Source organism: Meleagris gallopavo, chromosome 16 (genome assembly GCF_905368555.1).
Source record: "Meleagris gallopavo chromosome 16, MGAL_WU_HG_1.1, whole genome shotgun sequence".
NCBI classification, from domain to species: domain Eukaryota; kingdom Metazoa; phylum Chordata; class Aves; order Galliformes; family Phasianidae; genus Meleagris; species Meleagris gallopavo.
The window spans coordinates 5,924,324-5,940,298 of record NC_139419.1 but is presented as its reverse complement, the minus strand read 5'-3'; the positions used below and the strand labels follow the sequence as shown (position 1 = coordinate 5,940,298).

The window sequence follows — 15,975 nt, the reverse complement described above, 5'->3', positions numbered from 1 at the left end:
GTTAGCTACGCATCTCAAAACCACCCAGTGATGCACATACTGTAACTCTGCTCATCACAGCCAGGCACTCCTGGTCCACACACACGTTACCTTCCTGGGTAGGACAACAGCATTCCTATTCCACACTTCCAGAATCTCACTTCCAGCTTAAATTTTACTGCCAGTACATGCACCTGCTTGCAAATGTTCTATTTACTGTTTGGCACGCACTTGCAAAAACAGCAGAGTTCTGTTTGCTAAATACAATATCTGGATTAGACAGCTGTAGATGCACATTTTCTACTTCAAACTACATCCTTCAATTTTTAATGAGTTCTGTTCTTCTCTATTATACTTGGAGCAAAGCAGGAAAAAAAAAAAATAAAAAATACCACCCTTCCATTTACCTTTGGGGTTACACTCGCTGTAGTCTCAGGGCACCAGCATGATGTTTTCTGCTGTGGCTGATGAAGCGTGGGGTTGGATAGGCAGGGACAGGTATCACAAAGCCAAGTGCTAAGTTTTAGAGAATGTCATTTTCTCATACATAAAAGATCATATCGGTATCTATAGTATAATCCACACTATAAGGGCTTTACTCGTTGCTGCTATAATTCATTAAAATTCAGCAGCAGATAAATAATGAATAGCCATGCTATTTACTTACTGCAACACAAGCAGTTCTTGCATTTCCCCGTGATGGTAAATCCAAACCAAATGGTAACAGATCACAGGGCCCTCAATTGCTCCCAGCTCCATGCTGGGCACCCAGAAGGGCAGCACCAAGGAATCCACGCAGCTCAGTACACAATGGAAAACCCAACCCAACAACAAAGCCCTCGACCAGACATCATCACGTGCCTACAAAGTTTCATTAAGTCTTTTTTTATTAAACCTTTTTTTCTTTTAGATGCACGTACACTTTTTGTAGAAAAGTTGAACAATAACTTAACTGAATTTGGATAACAAAAATACAGTATATATCAACATGTTCAAAAGTCTTACCCTGCCTTCCAAACCACAGCGCACACACATATCATGCTGGGGCAAAGAAGAGCACAACTGGGCAAGAAATACTTCTCTATTTCTACTTCCACAATTCCCAAAAAAGTCAGCTCTTACTATTATAATAATACCTCAAATAACAAAGAGCCTTCAGCACCAGTTTAAGTCACTCATTGTAGAATGTTTAAAAAAAAAATAAAAGCCTACAATTGGAATGCCTTGAAAAAAATATATTTTTTAATATACAAACAAAACAAGCTACTGCTTTCTTGATTCTGATTTCTTCGAGTGAGTAAGAAAGCTTGAGGCCAAGCAACACTAACTGAAGAGTGGTTTATTTTTTATAATTATACACTATACAAAAACAAGGAGTGCAAACAGCATCCTAATTTACACTGCTGTACACCTTTGGAGAGGCAGTTTTCCTAATTTAAGCAGCTTGTCTAACTGCTTTCTTAGCAGTTCTTCTGCTGGCTTCTCACTCAGAAAACACCTGTGCAACTCATAAGCAAAAGATTTTTGATGCTTTCCACTTTGTTTCTCTCCCCTCATTCCTCTTGCCACTGCTGTCGCTGATGAGCATTTCTCTACAGATCAGCTTTTCTTAACATGTGTAGCTCCTGTCTCTTTAAATGACAGCTTAATACATGTGCCTGTAAAAAGGAAGTTTCCAGAACACACCTACCAGGATACAAATGCTGTTCACCATCTAGATCTGAGATTTTTATTATGGCACTTGGTCTGAAGTCAGTTTTTAGGTGATCATTTCAAGCGAGGGAAGAGATGACAACCAAAACTGAACACAAAAGACTCCAGGAAGAGATGGAGGCAAGTTGACAAACACGCTTGAAGATTTGGCCAGATCACAATTTTTCAAGAATATCCATGAACTTTGAAACTTCATGATGAGTTCTGGCACCAAGGGGCAGGTGCATTAACCTCTGAACAGAGGAGGAAGAAAAAGATTAATACATGTCAGTAATTTGTCATTTTTACAATAAACAATACTACTAAATAATTATTTCAGATATTCATCAAGTAACCATCACTTATCAAGTCACCTCATATCAATACATTTCTCAAAAGCGATGCATTTGTCGTTTACACACTTTTTTGCTCAGCTCTAGAACACAGAGATACTTACTGCATTGTGAAAGAAGATGCAAAGGTGCTTTGCCCATGGACATCTGAAAAACAGGTACAGACAGTTCTCAACCCATTTTCTTACAGGGACAAATCTGCTCCCAGTTTCAGCCACCCCAACTACTCCATTCAGCTTCCAAAGACAGATGAGTTTAGCATCAGATATATAGTTAAAAAAAAAAAGACAAAGGCAGACCATAACAAAAAGGACCCCCCAATCAGATCCTGCCCTTGAATGCTGCTAGAGACACAAAAAGGCATTTATTAGAGTTGCAAATTTGTTCAGTAGAACTCAACTCATAGAACTGAGCGAGATCAGGAATTTTATTTTCTGAAATACATACAACAGATGCTGGAGAGAAGAGAAACAGAAGCATTTTCCAAGGAAGGTTAGCTCACGGCTATGTTTTCTACTTAAGAGAGTTACAAAGAAGTGAATTCTCTGCTGCTACGTGTGAACTAAAAGTGCCAGAGCAGGCAATGACTGCCTTCTGGTAAATAATCCTTGAGTTACTTCATTTTAAGACTATTATGTCAATATACTTGTGTCTATTACTTTACAGTGTACGATCCTTTACAGCCTATAAGACAAGGATTGTACTTCGGATCTGCCAGCAGTCTGAAGTGATGCGTCAGAGTCACAGAATCACCAAGGTTGGAAAAGACCTCCAAGATCATCCAACCAGTGTGTTACTATCATTGGCAACCTAAATACTGTCCTCAGATCTTTTCAGAACTTCATTTTCTACTTTGTGCTGCTGTAATGCAAGTGGTCCCCCTGAGCAGCACAGCCTTAACCATGTCCTCAGTTTGCATTACTGCACAGATGTTCCTGAATCTTCAGTTTAACATGGGGATCTATTTTCTCAGCACCACATGAAGCATTTCTTACAAGTTTAAAGGAAGTGTTACCATCAGTTACCCAGTGTACTCTTATCAGTGCACAACAATATCCACTTTGTGCTTTTCGTAACACAAGACTCTGGGAAGTCAGAAGGGCATTTGGTTGATCAAGAACATAGAGCAACTGCAAATCTATTCAACTCATCACATTTGATATCTTTACTATTGCTTATAATAAGGAAGTCCATGAAATAGGAGTGAATTGTGAGTGAAGCTTGTTAATTAAGAAAGAAACTACTAGTACTGTTGCAACATGTAGTGATTGACTATTTGGCTACGATGAAGATTAACACTTACACGTGCAAGTTCTCTGTAATTATATCCAGTGCCAACACACCAATGGATTGCAGTATCCTGTTTCTACAAGTCAGGAACAGGCAAACAAATTCACCCACGTACTGGGGACCAAGGTTTTGCCATCTAAGCAATATAAAACCAGAAAACAGAAAGCATCAGTTCAGCAGCAGAGACAAATGGCAATATCTGTGTTGCTTCTCTCCTGACGCCACTTTCTCACTCTCCAGTCTGCTCCAAAAGTAGGAGCATTTAATTATAGGAATTCAGATTCACAGTCTCCCCTCTGATTAGACAGACACAGCAATGCCATGATCACATATTCTTCAGATTATCACAGTTATTTCAGACGTACCCAGCCAACAATGCATTACTGCATAAGAAATACTAGGGCCTCACAGCTATCTGAATACAGAACTCAGTCAGATCAGTGGCCCCATCCAGTTTAGTGTCTGGGCTCTGTGACAAGTATATTTGCTTTGGCCTTCTGCAAACCAGACATATGAAGGGAGATGCCCTATATGCCCTCTGTCTGAAGGAATGGTTGCTGAGGAACAGTGTTAGCTCATATAGATCTGAAGGAAATCATTTTCTAGATACACTCATCTTCAAGAGCTCTTCAGCCTCCTCAGGTCTGGAGTGCTGTTTTTACGCTAGCTGTACTTTACAATCTTCCAGCAATGTGCCTGCTCTTCAATCTATATATACCTTTCATTTTCACAGCATCCCCTGTCAACCAAATTCACAGTTCCAAGTAATACAACCTTAATCCAGCTTGGTTTTGCCACATTAGATTTCCTTTAAGGCTCCTGACTCTTGTTTAAGAGGAGACCACGAACAATTGTTCCCTGGTCACCATCAGCACATCATGTGTGATTTTACAGACCGCTGCCACAGCCCCAGGCTCAGATGCCCAAGCCATGTCAACCAGTTCCTCACAGAGGTCAATCCATATTTCAAGAACCACCACCAGGACCACATACAGTATTAGAACATTTACAAAACTATGCACCTGCTTTTTTTTTTTTTTCCCCTATTACCTTCTTATTGACTCCTAGCATTTTCTTCACATTATTATCTGAAGCACCGGGCTGGTCATTTTCAAAGAGCTAAAGATTGTATCTTTGCTAAATGTTCCTGCTGCGAGCCTGCTGTTAATGTTTCCAGAAACAGACAGACAGATTTCAGGAAGTGTTTACTCACAGTTTCAGCATTGTTGCTTTCTGACGATTCAGATCTTTCAAAACCAGATCGACAACGCCATGCAGAATGTGCTCATCATAGGAAAGATGATTCAGTAACAGCCTCAGAGCCCAGAAGTTATTCTAGGAAGAAACAAAATAAGGCCACTAATTCAACTTAATTCTCAATTATTTCTTAAACAAAACAAAACCCTAAAAATAAAGAAAGAAATTAAAGGCCAATAAAGCTTCGGAGGAACAAAACTAGGCTAAATGCACACAAAAATCTCCAAGTAGGCGTTACATTCATTTTAAATATAATCCACTTTAATCTCTTCAAACAGAAGTCAATCTCTAGGACTCACCCCAAATGCCAGGAATATCTCTAGGAAGGAAGTTAAGTATGGGAGTTCACAGATAACCATCTGCTGTACTGCTTGCACTGCAAGAATAAGACAAGCCTCCTGGTGCAACTGTAGGAAGAGATATAAAAAAAGATTTATATTTAAAAGTCCCCTTTCCCACTACTTGTATATTGCCCCCAGTCCAATCAGCAGTAAGTTGCTACCACTCCAATCACATCTGCTGGATGACAGATACTACATTCAGAAGAATCTTATGAAGACTGAAGGAAGGGTGAATAGAACAGATACTTCTTGTATAGCGTGTTTCATCTGAGGATCTCAAAGTCCACCTAGAAATATGAGGTCTCTCACCAGACAGAAGCAGAAGAATTAATGGGACAAAATGTCTGGCCCAGGAGTTGCATACTGGAAAGTAAAGCTAAATGTAGTGCCCACAAAAGAAGTAGGAAGAGACCAAAACTGCTCCTTAGATAGGTGATTATATTTAACAAACTATTTGTTTCAAAACACCTTTAAACATGCTCCACTACACCTGAAACCATCATTCACAACAAGATGAGAAATTCCAGGCTATTCTGAGTTTTGAGACAAACAGGCTGTCGGTCTCCAAGGACAGCCTCCCATCTGAACCAAATACAAGATTACTCTGAGAAGTTAATACAGAATCACTGATTACTAACCGTCCCACTTTAGGAAATACATAAATTTGGACAGTGATGAATTAAAACTTTTGGGTGGATTGCAGATAGTGCCAGTTCTGAATACAAAAGAACAGTCAGTCTGTTCAGATAACAACTCTAACCTTTAGATTGTGCCAAGACCAGTCCTATGCCACTTCCCTCAAAACTTCAAACCTTATCTCAGAAGCTCTTTATGATAATCCAGTTGTTTTCAATACTGCAGTATCTTCAAGTATCTTGCAATAAAACAGTCAATTCCCTTGTTGACAGATGTACACTTACCTGGGAGAAAATACCAGGTGGGAAAGAAACGTTAAGTTTTGCCTTCAGTTCCTGGAAGAGACCATCACTGGCAACCAGCACCCCCTGCAACACAAGTAATGACTCATAAGGAAGAGAAAGGGTGCCTTCACACGTATCAAACTACACTCAACATTTAATCTACTACTTCAGTGTGCTTTTACTTACTTTTCAGTGATTTTACAAATGAGGTTGATTGTTCATCGTACTCAGAGAAAGCTGAATTTCTACAGCACTAACTAAACAACGTCATATAACCTCTTAATTTTAATCCACTGTGCTTAGCAGACATTTATTTCTGTTTTTGTGAAAAAAAATATCCAGGCACCGTCTCTTAGAGCTATTTTAACACATTTAAATTTCTTTCCTATGCATTGTGCTGTTACACGATTCATCTCAATATTAAACAATACAGAATAGGTACCTGGAACTGAGCTGCAAGCAGAGTTAATCTATCCATTGTTGCATTTACCACTCACAAATAACAGCTTCTTGTCAAGTATTACATTGGCACAGACCATTAGAATTTTTGATGAGGTAAAGTTAGCCTTAATATTTAAATGAACGTCCACATGGAATGAAGCACTGTATAAAACCATACAACAGATTCTTCCATCTCAGAGCACAGGGCCAGTTACCTGCTGGAATGCAACCGGGGGCTCTTTCACTGTCAGAGGACGAAGGCGCCCGTTTCTTTCCAGAAAACAGCTACTACCCATAATCATGATGAAGGAACCCCAGCATTTAGGCTGAAATACAACAGAAAATTTGTTTTACGGGATCAAATACATCTTTAGCAACTTTTAATGATCAAAGTAAGTCCCCTTGTTATGCATTCTCTTTCTTCTACCCCCTCTAACAGAACTTCCAGACATGTCAATATCAATACTCAAACTACAGGTTAATGTCTGGGGCTTCCCAGTTTGATTTGTCACGTTGAGAAACAGCCATTTTGCCTCACCTGTAAAGACGAGGCTTTTTTCCACCTGTTTTAATTCTAAGGAATATGAACAGAAACAACAGACCTGCTGCTGTTGTAATCATTACAGCTCCACTGAAAAGATTACACTAGCACAACTTAATAGAGAAAATCACTCCTGAGCAGTAAGAACATATCATTCAACATATATATAGCAAATTTTCTCATCATTCCATCATTGCTATGGCACGCTGCTAAATTCACTGAAGCTACAAGAGCTGCATATAAGCAGTATTTGTCATAATTTTATCAGTAAAGCTCCAGCTGAGTTAATGGATCACTTACAACCTGACACGTTTTGTGAGAGCACAGAAATGCCATCTGAGAAAAACCTCTGCAGACTTATTTCCACCACACCCCCAAACAAATCCACCGGTATACAAAAGCTTCACAGAGGTTTGAACTAGTCAGAGAAGGATTCTGGCAGTAAATCCTTTCATTAGGTAAGCAACTGGACAAAGCAGGTAAGGTAAAACCACTAAACAGGCCATATAAATAGTTCTACTACGGACTCACATTTCTGTACAGTGACAGATTGCTGTAAAGGAGTTTGAATGCCTGCTTGATCAGAACACCATCTTTCATTGGAGACCCTGCGAGAAGAAAAAAATTAAGATGTATCTTTTAATCATAGAGTATGAACAAACTCAAAATATTATTAAAGACATACTCCTACAGAAACCTAGAAGAAAAACAAGCATCTACAGCTATTTTACTATATTTTACAGTAGTTTTTCTATTCAGAACCTCCATCAACCGTGAAATGCTATTCTGGAAAGCTGTAAAAAAAACTGAGTACAGTTTAGACTAAGCCATCACAGCAGGTGACCCATAACAAAGTTGTCTTATGCAAATCAGACTACAGTATCCCATACTTCTAAGAACTCTAATAACTGAACATCTCCAAAATCAATCTTTCACTTCAGAGTACATTTGACAAGTAGATCCAGAGGTTGGTGGCCCTGCCTGTGGCAGGGAGTTTGGAACTTGCTGATCCTTGGGGCTCCTTCCAACCCAAGCCGTTCTGTGATTCAATATACAGGTCACGAGACCCCTTCCATCTGAAAACTTTCAATCTTGAGATATAATACATCACAATGCTAAGTTATGTACTGCCATTTATAATGCTATGATGTAATAGGGAGCTTTTTGTTTTCTTTTAATGGGTTGTTTTCAGCAAAAGAAATTCGTAACTGACAAAAGGTAACATTCTCTGTGAAATGCACTACACATATTTATGCTCAAATATAAAGACACTCTACCTGCTTAATGATCTGCACTATGCTTTAGTCCAGACAACTTATATTTAGATTTAGGGTATCCCCCAAACATTTCTGAATTTAAAGAGCTGCAATCAAGTAAGATCCTAAACATCTAAGAGGAAAAAAACGGTAATAATAATTAAAAAAAAATCACTTGCCAACTGTAACCCAAGGCCCAGGGTCCTGAATATCCTTTCCAGCAGGGACACTGCCTGTTCTGAATATCTTCAGGTAGACCTCAAACTGAAGAGGAGTTAGTCGGCAGGCAGTGCAGCACGCAAGGCTATTGATGGGAAACAACAGTGAATGTGTAGCATCAATGAAGTCTCCAGTTTTACACAAATAGAATGGGATTTTATCTCGAAGGTCTCTCAGCCTGGAAAGAAGAAATAAACAAGCACCTGATTTTTGTTCATGCAGAAGCCTTACAACATGTATGCATACACCCAGTTAAGTCTGACAACGAATAAGTTACATCCAATAAGGCAGAACTGAGCTGCAGTGCTGTATTACTTTCACTTGGCAAACAGCTTTCAACATCCTACTGCCTTTCATTCTGTTTTATTAGATGTAGAAAAAGAGAGTGGGACACAATTTGAGGGCAATGAAACAAACAAAAGCTATTTACCCTTTGGTGTCATTGCATTTCACAGCTCTCAGGTAGCGAACAACTTCTTTATAGCTGGAGAAAGAGTGGAAGAGAAAGGAAGTTTTAAGCTGTTTACAAAAGGTCAATCCAATTACTACAGTTAACGAAGCAAAACAGTAGTTCTTCTCACATAAAAGCACTGTAAAACAGGGCAGTACAACTGGCAGAAAGAGACTGCAGAAAGCTTCAAAAGCCACTTCTGAATACAGCAGATATCTAAATTAATCCACAGATTATCTCTCTGCACTAGGAACAAACAAAAGCAGGCTAAGAAAAGACAAGTCTATAAGAGGACTAAAGATCACTTTTTATTTTTAAAACTGTACTCCAAATAGTCAGTGTTTGATGAACTGATTTTGTTTTTAACATCAAATTCCAGAAGCTACTGAGATTATTGAAACAAAACAATTACCTGATTCTGATTCTAACAGCTTCAAAAAGTATTGGCCTTGCTAATAAGTAATGGCAATGAACAGCTTCAAATATATCCTCTTATATATTTCCCCATAATGCAAAATTCTTGCAGATGTTGGGGAAGCACTGTATGGCAATAGTAGCATAAACAAATACAAAAATTAGGTTTATGAAAATGGAAAAAGCAAAGTAAGACCAAAGCAATCGTACTTCATATTTTCTACTAGTTTCTCCACTCGAGCCTCTATGACAGGAAGCACTTCCCACAGAAATGTTTTCCTTCCCTTCTGTGTTCTTTGCCCTGTGGTGTTCTGTCCTTTCAAAACTGTGGTCAGTAACACATGATCCCATGGCACAACGTTCAAGCTGGAAGCACAAAAATGAAGAAATGCTAAGGATTCTGTTGGTATGCTACACTCTGTTTCACTGAAGTAACACAAAGACTTATTAATAAAACATTCTGAAGTTTACAGTTCAGTTTCAGGGAAAGAAAATAGAAGGATTTATACAAACAAGAGCTCAGCCATAACATCAAACAGTTTCTCACTATGCTAAGGATGGATATAAAGCAGAGAATACTGAAGCCTTCCAATAAAGCACACACCCTCAGCACAGTCAGTGAAAGAACCATTCCTTAAGTCAGTTTACAAATCAGCCAATGGTATAAAAATAGGTTCCATAAACAAAGAACATACCTATTTGAGAAGGCAAAACAGTGACAGGGAAGTGAGATGGACTGAAAAAAATTAACAAATTTCTCGTATAAACTTTTTGGGAAGTCACACAACACCAGCATCTTCTGAAGTCGCGTTGTGATCCTGTGTTTTAAAAAGAAAAGCAGAAGCAAAAATAAAAATCTGCTACTTTTTAGTGAAATAACATTTAGATTTTTAAGAAAATCCCGTGCAAAACTGCTCTGCAGAGATTATATATAGATTTCTTTGGTTAAGCTTTAGAGAGCTGGGTCTATCTTCAAGTTTGTGCTTTAATATTTGTAGCCAGTATGGGTATTAACTCTATGTTATTATTTTGATATTTCATTATCAATGAAATTGTGCATTCTGTGGTCTCAGGTTTTAAAGAAGATCCCCTCTACGCATGTGAGAAACACTGAAGCAACACACTGTGAGCTCAATAAGGAAGCTGCCTGACCCAAGTCAGTGAAACCATTTTTGTCTTCACTGAAAACTGGAGAGAACACACTAAGATAAAGAAGAGCTCAATTATTTCGTAACTGGGGGAAGGAAAAAAAAATAATAATAATAAAAAAAATCCATTACTGCTCTTTTAAAGTAAAAAATTCATAAATTCAAGAATAGTCATATAAAATGAAAACTGATACAGGATTTAGGTTATACCTGTCACAGAGGTGAGAACATTAATTGTTTTTGAGTGCTCCTAAAAAAAAGTTAATTCTTAATTCATTAACCTTCTGTTGCAAGCAAATTTCAGGTTAAAGGTGAAAAGCTAAAATGAGAAATGAATTAAGCCAAGTGAGCTGGATGTCCTCATTCATTATCCTCTGGGGGAACTTCACTATGTTACATCCCTGACTACTCCATCCCAGAGGAGGACTACAAGGCTGCTGTTTTGACTCTGAACAGGTGCTATTTATTGTTAGGCTTACTAACCACAAGTAGCTACCCAACACCATCTTCTGGTCTGGCCTAAAAGAACACTCCTAGACTCAAAGTACTCCATCATCTTGGCTTTGAGTTCCCTCCCCATTGTGGGAGGGTTGACTGCTTATGTGGCTGTAAAACAAGGCAGACGTGGCTCTTGTCCTTCACAAAAAGGGAGTAGTACACAAAGAGCTGCTAAACAATCTCTTTGTACTGTCTGTTGCAAACAGCTATATGATAGTTTGCTGAGGTCTCTGCTTATCAAGCTGACTGGTACATGCTGTTGTTTGTAACCTTGTCCGTCCTTACCCACCTGCAGCCTACACATGCAGGCAGTTGGCTCTCCCTGCTCTGCTCAAACAGAGCCTAATAGAACACAGCAAGGTCCTGCTGCCTGATGCTACAGAATGAATAGAATAAATACACTTATTTTAGAGCTCTGCAAGTTTATTTTTGTTTTTTTTTTTTTAAGAGCTAAAACATTCGTTTTTCCTTTATGCTGTTGAATAGAAGCCCTTTTAAGTGTGCTTCAAGCGTAGTCACAAAGTTTGCATCCACCAACCATCTCTTACCATTATGTAATAAGTCAAGTCTTACCTTTGCAACAAACAAGGGACAGCAAGCTTTAGTGAAGCAGTATGACCAAGGTTCTGCCAGCTTCTGTGGGGGGGCGGGCAGGAGAAAGAAAAGCAGTAAGTTTTATTTCCTTTTGAGAAGAAAATAAAGATTATACACTAACTATGGACCTGGATACTCACAAAGCAGGGTCTTTATGAAGGGTTATCTCTCTAGCTGCTCCCAGAAACATGACAGCAGCAGCTTTAGGACTCTCTCTTTCAGCCTGATTTAAAAATCTTGTTACCAGTGCATAAACTCCAGAATACCTGAGAAAGTTAAGTAGTCCATGAGATAAAGCATCTGCAGTGCAGTGACATGCTTCATAAACAAATGGTAATTATGACCATTCTAGTTTGAAAGCAAACTGATTCACCTTTCCCTGAAAAGAATCTGTGAAACAAGAACATGGCATTTGCACAGGCATTACTTTCAGAATTTTAAGAGCACGCACCATCAAGTAAAAGCCAAACTCAATTCTAACAAATCAGTAAAAACATGGCAGTTTGTTTCATGCTTCTCCAAGTTGTCATAACCAGGAATCCTACTACCATCTTAGCACAGCACACCAGGTATCTTTTAAGATGTGTTTAAGACAATTCTTAAAATACATCCAAGTTAAATTCAGTTCAGTTGCTCACTGATCAATTAAGATCCCTCCATTATGTTGCTGTTTCAGGTACCACAAAACTACTTATGTTCCTTAAGGAAAGAAAACCTGCAGCGACCAATACATACTGCTAATTCTGTCATCACTTACTTGTATACAATCTCTGTGCTGCGTGATCTGCAGATACCACACTGGCCAGGAGGCAGCTTTGGGACACAAAAGCATTCATGCTCTGTAGGAGCTATTCTGGCTCCCATTAAATACTTATTATATTCCACAGAAAGTTCCTGGATAAAGCTTATTAGAAGGTTTCCTAAGAGGACAGAGAGGCAGAGATGTGAAACTTTTAGTGCAAAAAAATTATTTCAAAACTAAAATAAAGACATTCATAGGTACCCTATGTAAAATATTTGATAAATCACTTGTACCCAATCTTAAGAGCCAGGCGTGATTTGTTGCTTCTTCCAAGGGGAAAAAAGCAGGACACACAAGTCTGGAACTGCAGATCTATCTGGTCTGAGTACAGCCCAGCCAGAGGACAGCAGAATTGAGCTGCTACCTAAATAACTCACCAAATCTGTATGAGGACAGCTGTGGTCCAGACAAGCTGTCCTTGTAGATTACAAGTAGAGCCACAGGCTGAGTAGCCACAGTGAGCCAAAGGTCTGCCAGGTCAGAATGAGAACACTGTGCTTACCACCATGCCGAAGGTCTGCATCTATATCTGTGAGCTCCAAATTGAACATTACAAGAACACCAGCCAAGGCAAAATCACGTCGTTCCTTCCAGAACTTGCTTTTGTTATGTGCATTGCAGTGACAGAGGGAAGAAGTTGTCCAATTCTGGCACTGTTTCATAATAAGTGAAAGACAGAGAAAAGCATTTTATTGTCCCCTAAGTTAAGCAAATCAAAAGTTAGATCCTCTCTATAAGTGAAGGACTAGAATTCATTTTATGCCTTGCTTCTGTGGTTTTGTAATTTGACAGATGAGGCAAGAGGACAATGTGGCAATGCCTTTCTACCATAACTTAAAAAGAACAATAATAATAAAAGACTTCCTCCTCCCTTCCCCTCCCCAGTAATTTACTCTAATTCCTGAATACTTATGGAGACAGTTAGGTTGACATCTTTCTCACAGGATATACTGCATTGTTTCTAAATATTCACCCCAACTTTACTCACAGTTCAAAGTTTTCAGAATTCTAAAAAACAACTAAAAAAAACCCTACAAAAAAAATCTCCAGTCAAACAATGAAGCAAACAATCTTCCCCTCCTCCTCAAAGCAAAATCAAAACCCACCAACCAACACATCACTCCCCACACTTAGGGTTAGGAAAATCTAAAAATTCAGTATTTGTCTAGTGCAGCGAGAAACAACCTGATTTAGTAATTACATTCCATGAAGCCCCAGGCAAACAGGATGAACATATGCTTATATCAAGTGAATACCCATTCCTACAATACTGTACTACTGGAAATAAACCTAGATGGTAATAAACCTAGATGGTGAACATACTTAACGCTGTGAAGCTGATGGATAGCAACAATAGAGTAGGAACTATTCAAATAATCAAACTCTACATAACATTTATTGTTTCAGTGTGCAAAAGAGTGATTTCTTTTACAGACTGTTAAAGAATTCAGTTTACTCAAATTTGAGCATTTCTTGATTACAGCTCGTCCTTACCTCAGAAGCCAGCTTATCACAAATGTAGCAGTAGCACTGATTACAGAAATCAGCATTTTTTCCAAGGGGTGAGCATGTTTCACATTCCATTCGTCTACAGAATTGAAAAACAGAACATTATTTACAAAGCAGTTTGTGCACTTATCCAACTCTACTTACGCTTTCAGCTGTTAGAGTTTTAAGAAGCCTACGTGACAAGGTTGACTATATGTGGGAAAGGAAACCTCCATATTAGCCTCCACATCATCAAACGTACTCAAATGAGTGTATTGTACAGTCATATCTTGCATGGGGCATCACATTTGCTTGTTTACAGAAAGTAACCACTAGTTCACACTCCTCATCCACAATCTCTTCACATTTCTTCTCTTCCAGGGCAGTCTTCCCTGTATAGAAGAGAAAACAGCCTGACTCAGTATGAAAAGCCTACAATGTCATTACAAAAATCAACCAGCTATTGGCAATTATTCTTTAAAACACTTTAAGGCACAAGCTTTCTTATCATTCCTTCAGGTGCTAACAAGGAAGGTACACTGGCTTGGAACAAAAGATTCCTACACAGTCAAAAGACACGTAATAACAAAAAGGATCTGATCACCACTGAAAATGGCTCAGCGAAGTTACTGATATTTTAAAACTACCCAGTAGTACTTTTTAAAACAACCAATGATGGCAAAGAAACATGTTATGAGACAACGGCAGTTTGTTTGGTTTTTATTTATTTTTGAACTACTTTGATTTCCTCGCAGCCCAAAGCCGCATTTCAAAGGCGTCATATCTTATATTTTACTTCAGGTTGTTTCAAAAGTTAATTTGCAGCACCTCATAGCTGAGAAGAGCACAGTACTCACCTAAGGGGTCTACTATGAGAACTGAGTTCCCATGTGTGCTGTCATCTTCATCGTCGCTGATCAGGATCACATCTCGCTCTCTCTCTTCTTCAGGGGGCCCCATAGTCACTGAGCTCCAAAGGAAAGGCCCAGTTTAGCAGAAAACAGCTCAGAAAAAGCAGGAAAGGTAGAAAAGGTCTCTTCCAAACCCAAGCTCTGGGTACATCACACTATGAATAGCAACGTTCAACACTTCACTGGAATCAGAAGCTCAAACAACATTCCATTTTCCATCCAGATTTGAGAGAACCCTAAAAAAAAACAAACCAAAGAGGTGGGAAGAGATTTGGAAAGGAGAAAGAAAAAAAAAAAAAAAGATGAAAGGTGAGACCTGGCATTCTTCTGCTGGGCCCACCGTATTTAACTGCGGTTCTTTCCCCTCACAGACCCGCAGTAGCACCGCAGCCGCCCCTCCTCTCCCCGCCCCGCCCCAAAGGCTCCCGACCCCCCCGAGCCCCCCGTCCGCTTCGGCCCTCCTTCAACCGCCGCCTCCCAGCTGTACGCTGCGCTCCCAAAGGAACCCCCCGCCCCATCATCCCGCTGCCCCTCACCGCTCCGATTCTCGCCCGTTCCCCACGAGGCCCGAGGACCCCCCAGGACCCCCGGGTCACCCTCAGCGCGCAGATCCGTCCTGCCCGCCGCTCCAGCCCGCCACTCTTTGAACAAACAATCACTTCCGAAGCGGCGATCCCCGGAAGGGGTTCGGGCGGTGACGCTACGCGCGCTACTTCCGCCCTGGCAGCGAGCTGGAGGGTCTTTGGGGGCCGCCATCTTTGATGCGGGCTGAACGGGGTGGGGCTGTAGGGAGCCGCCGTCTTTGGCGAAGACAGGGCGAGGTGGTGTCGTAGGGGGGGCCGCCATCTTTGATAAGGGCAGGGCGGTGGGGGTTCGATGCCTGGGTTTACGGCTCCTCCTGCTCGCGTAGATAAATGATAGAATCACTGAGGTTGTAAAGATGTGTGAGATCCCCAAGTTCAACCCATCCCACGTGCCCGCTGACTACGTTCCTCAGTGCAACACCTCCACAGCTCATAACACCTCTAGGGATGGTGACTCTCACCTCTCCCTGGACAGCAGTGCCAGTGCCCGACTGCTCTTTCAGAGAATAAATGTTTTCTATTATTCAATCTGAAATCCTTCACCCTTTGCATAAAGAAAGGGAAATTGGCATCAGAGCAGGGTGTGCTCCTGCTGGTTCTCTCGGTGTGCTGCAGAAGGGGGTGGGGAGGTCTTGGTGGTCCTTTGGGGATGTATCCCCCTACTCACTGTGACCGTGTTTGGGCACAGGTTTTCTGAGGACAACTCTTTTCCACTTCGTTTCCACTGCTTGGTTACTGTTTTGGACTCACACTGCTATTTCAAGGATGTTGCTCTTATTATAGAAGCCTTGTGGTC

At 40.2% G+C, this 15,975-nt stretch overlaps 1 protein-coding gene across 3 annotated transcripts; it reads right to left on the bottom strand.

The window, feature by feature from the left end:
* Positions 1 to 848: 848 nt before the first annotated feature.
* LOC100548407 (uncharacterized) lies at positions 849 to 15,366 on the bottom strand. 3 transcript variants are annotated; one of them, XM_003210647.5, is made up of 20 exons: positions 15,132 to 15,366; positions 14,542 to 14,831; positions 13,947 to 14,076; positions 13,691 to 13,784; positions 12,699 to 12,849; positions 12,152 to 12,314; positions 11,535 to 11,660; positions 11,374 to 11,436; positions 9,850 to 9,972; positions 9,365 to 9,520; positions 8,720 to 8,773; positions 8,250 to 8,467; positions 7,346 to 7,422; positions 6,489 to 6,599; positions 5,833 to 5,916; positions 4,871 to 4,978; positions 4,528 to 4,649; positions 3,328 to 3,450; positions 2,129 to 2,171; positions 849 to 1,925 (listed from the first exon to the last, which is right to left on the bottom strand). In XM_003210647.5, the coding sequence occupies exons 2-20, from the start codon at positions 14,642 to 14,644 to the stop codon at positions 1,848 to 1,850; spliced, it is 2,127 nt and encodes a 708-aa protein (XP_003210695.2). In that variant the 5' UTR covers positions 14,645 to 14,831; positions 15,132 to 15,366; the 3' UTR covers positions 849 to 1,847. The 3 variants fall into 3 exon arrangements, with proteins under 3 accessions (XP_003210695.2, XP_010717842.1, XP_019476359.1); XM_010719540.4 differs by having other exon boundaries at positions 15,192 to 15,366; XM_019620814.3 differs by lacking the exon at positions 15,132 to 15,366 and adding an exon at positions 14,912 to 15,001.
* Positions 15,367 to 15,975: the final 609 nt, after the last annotated feature.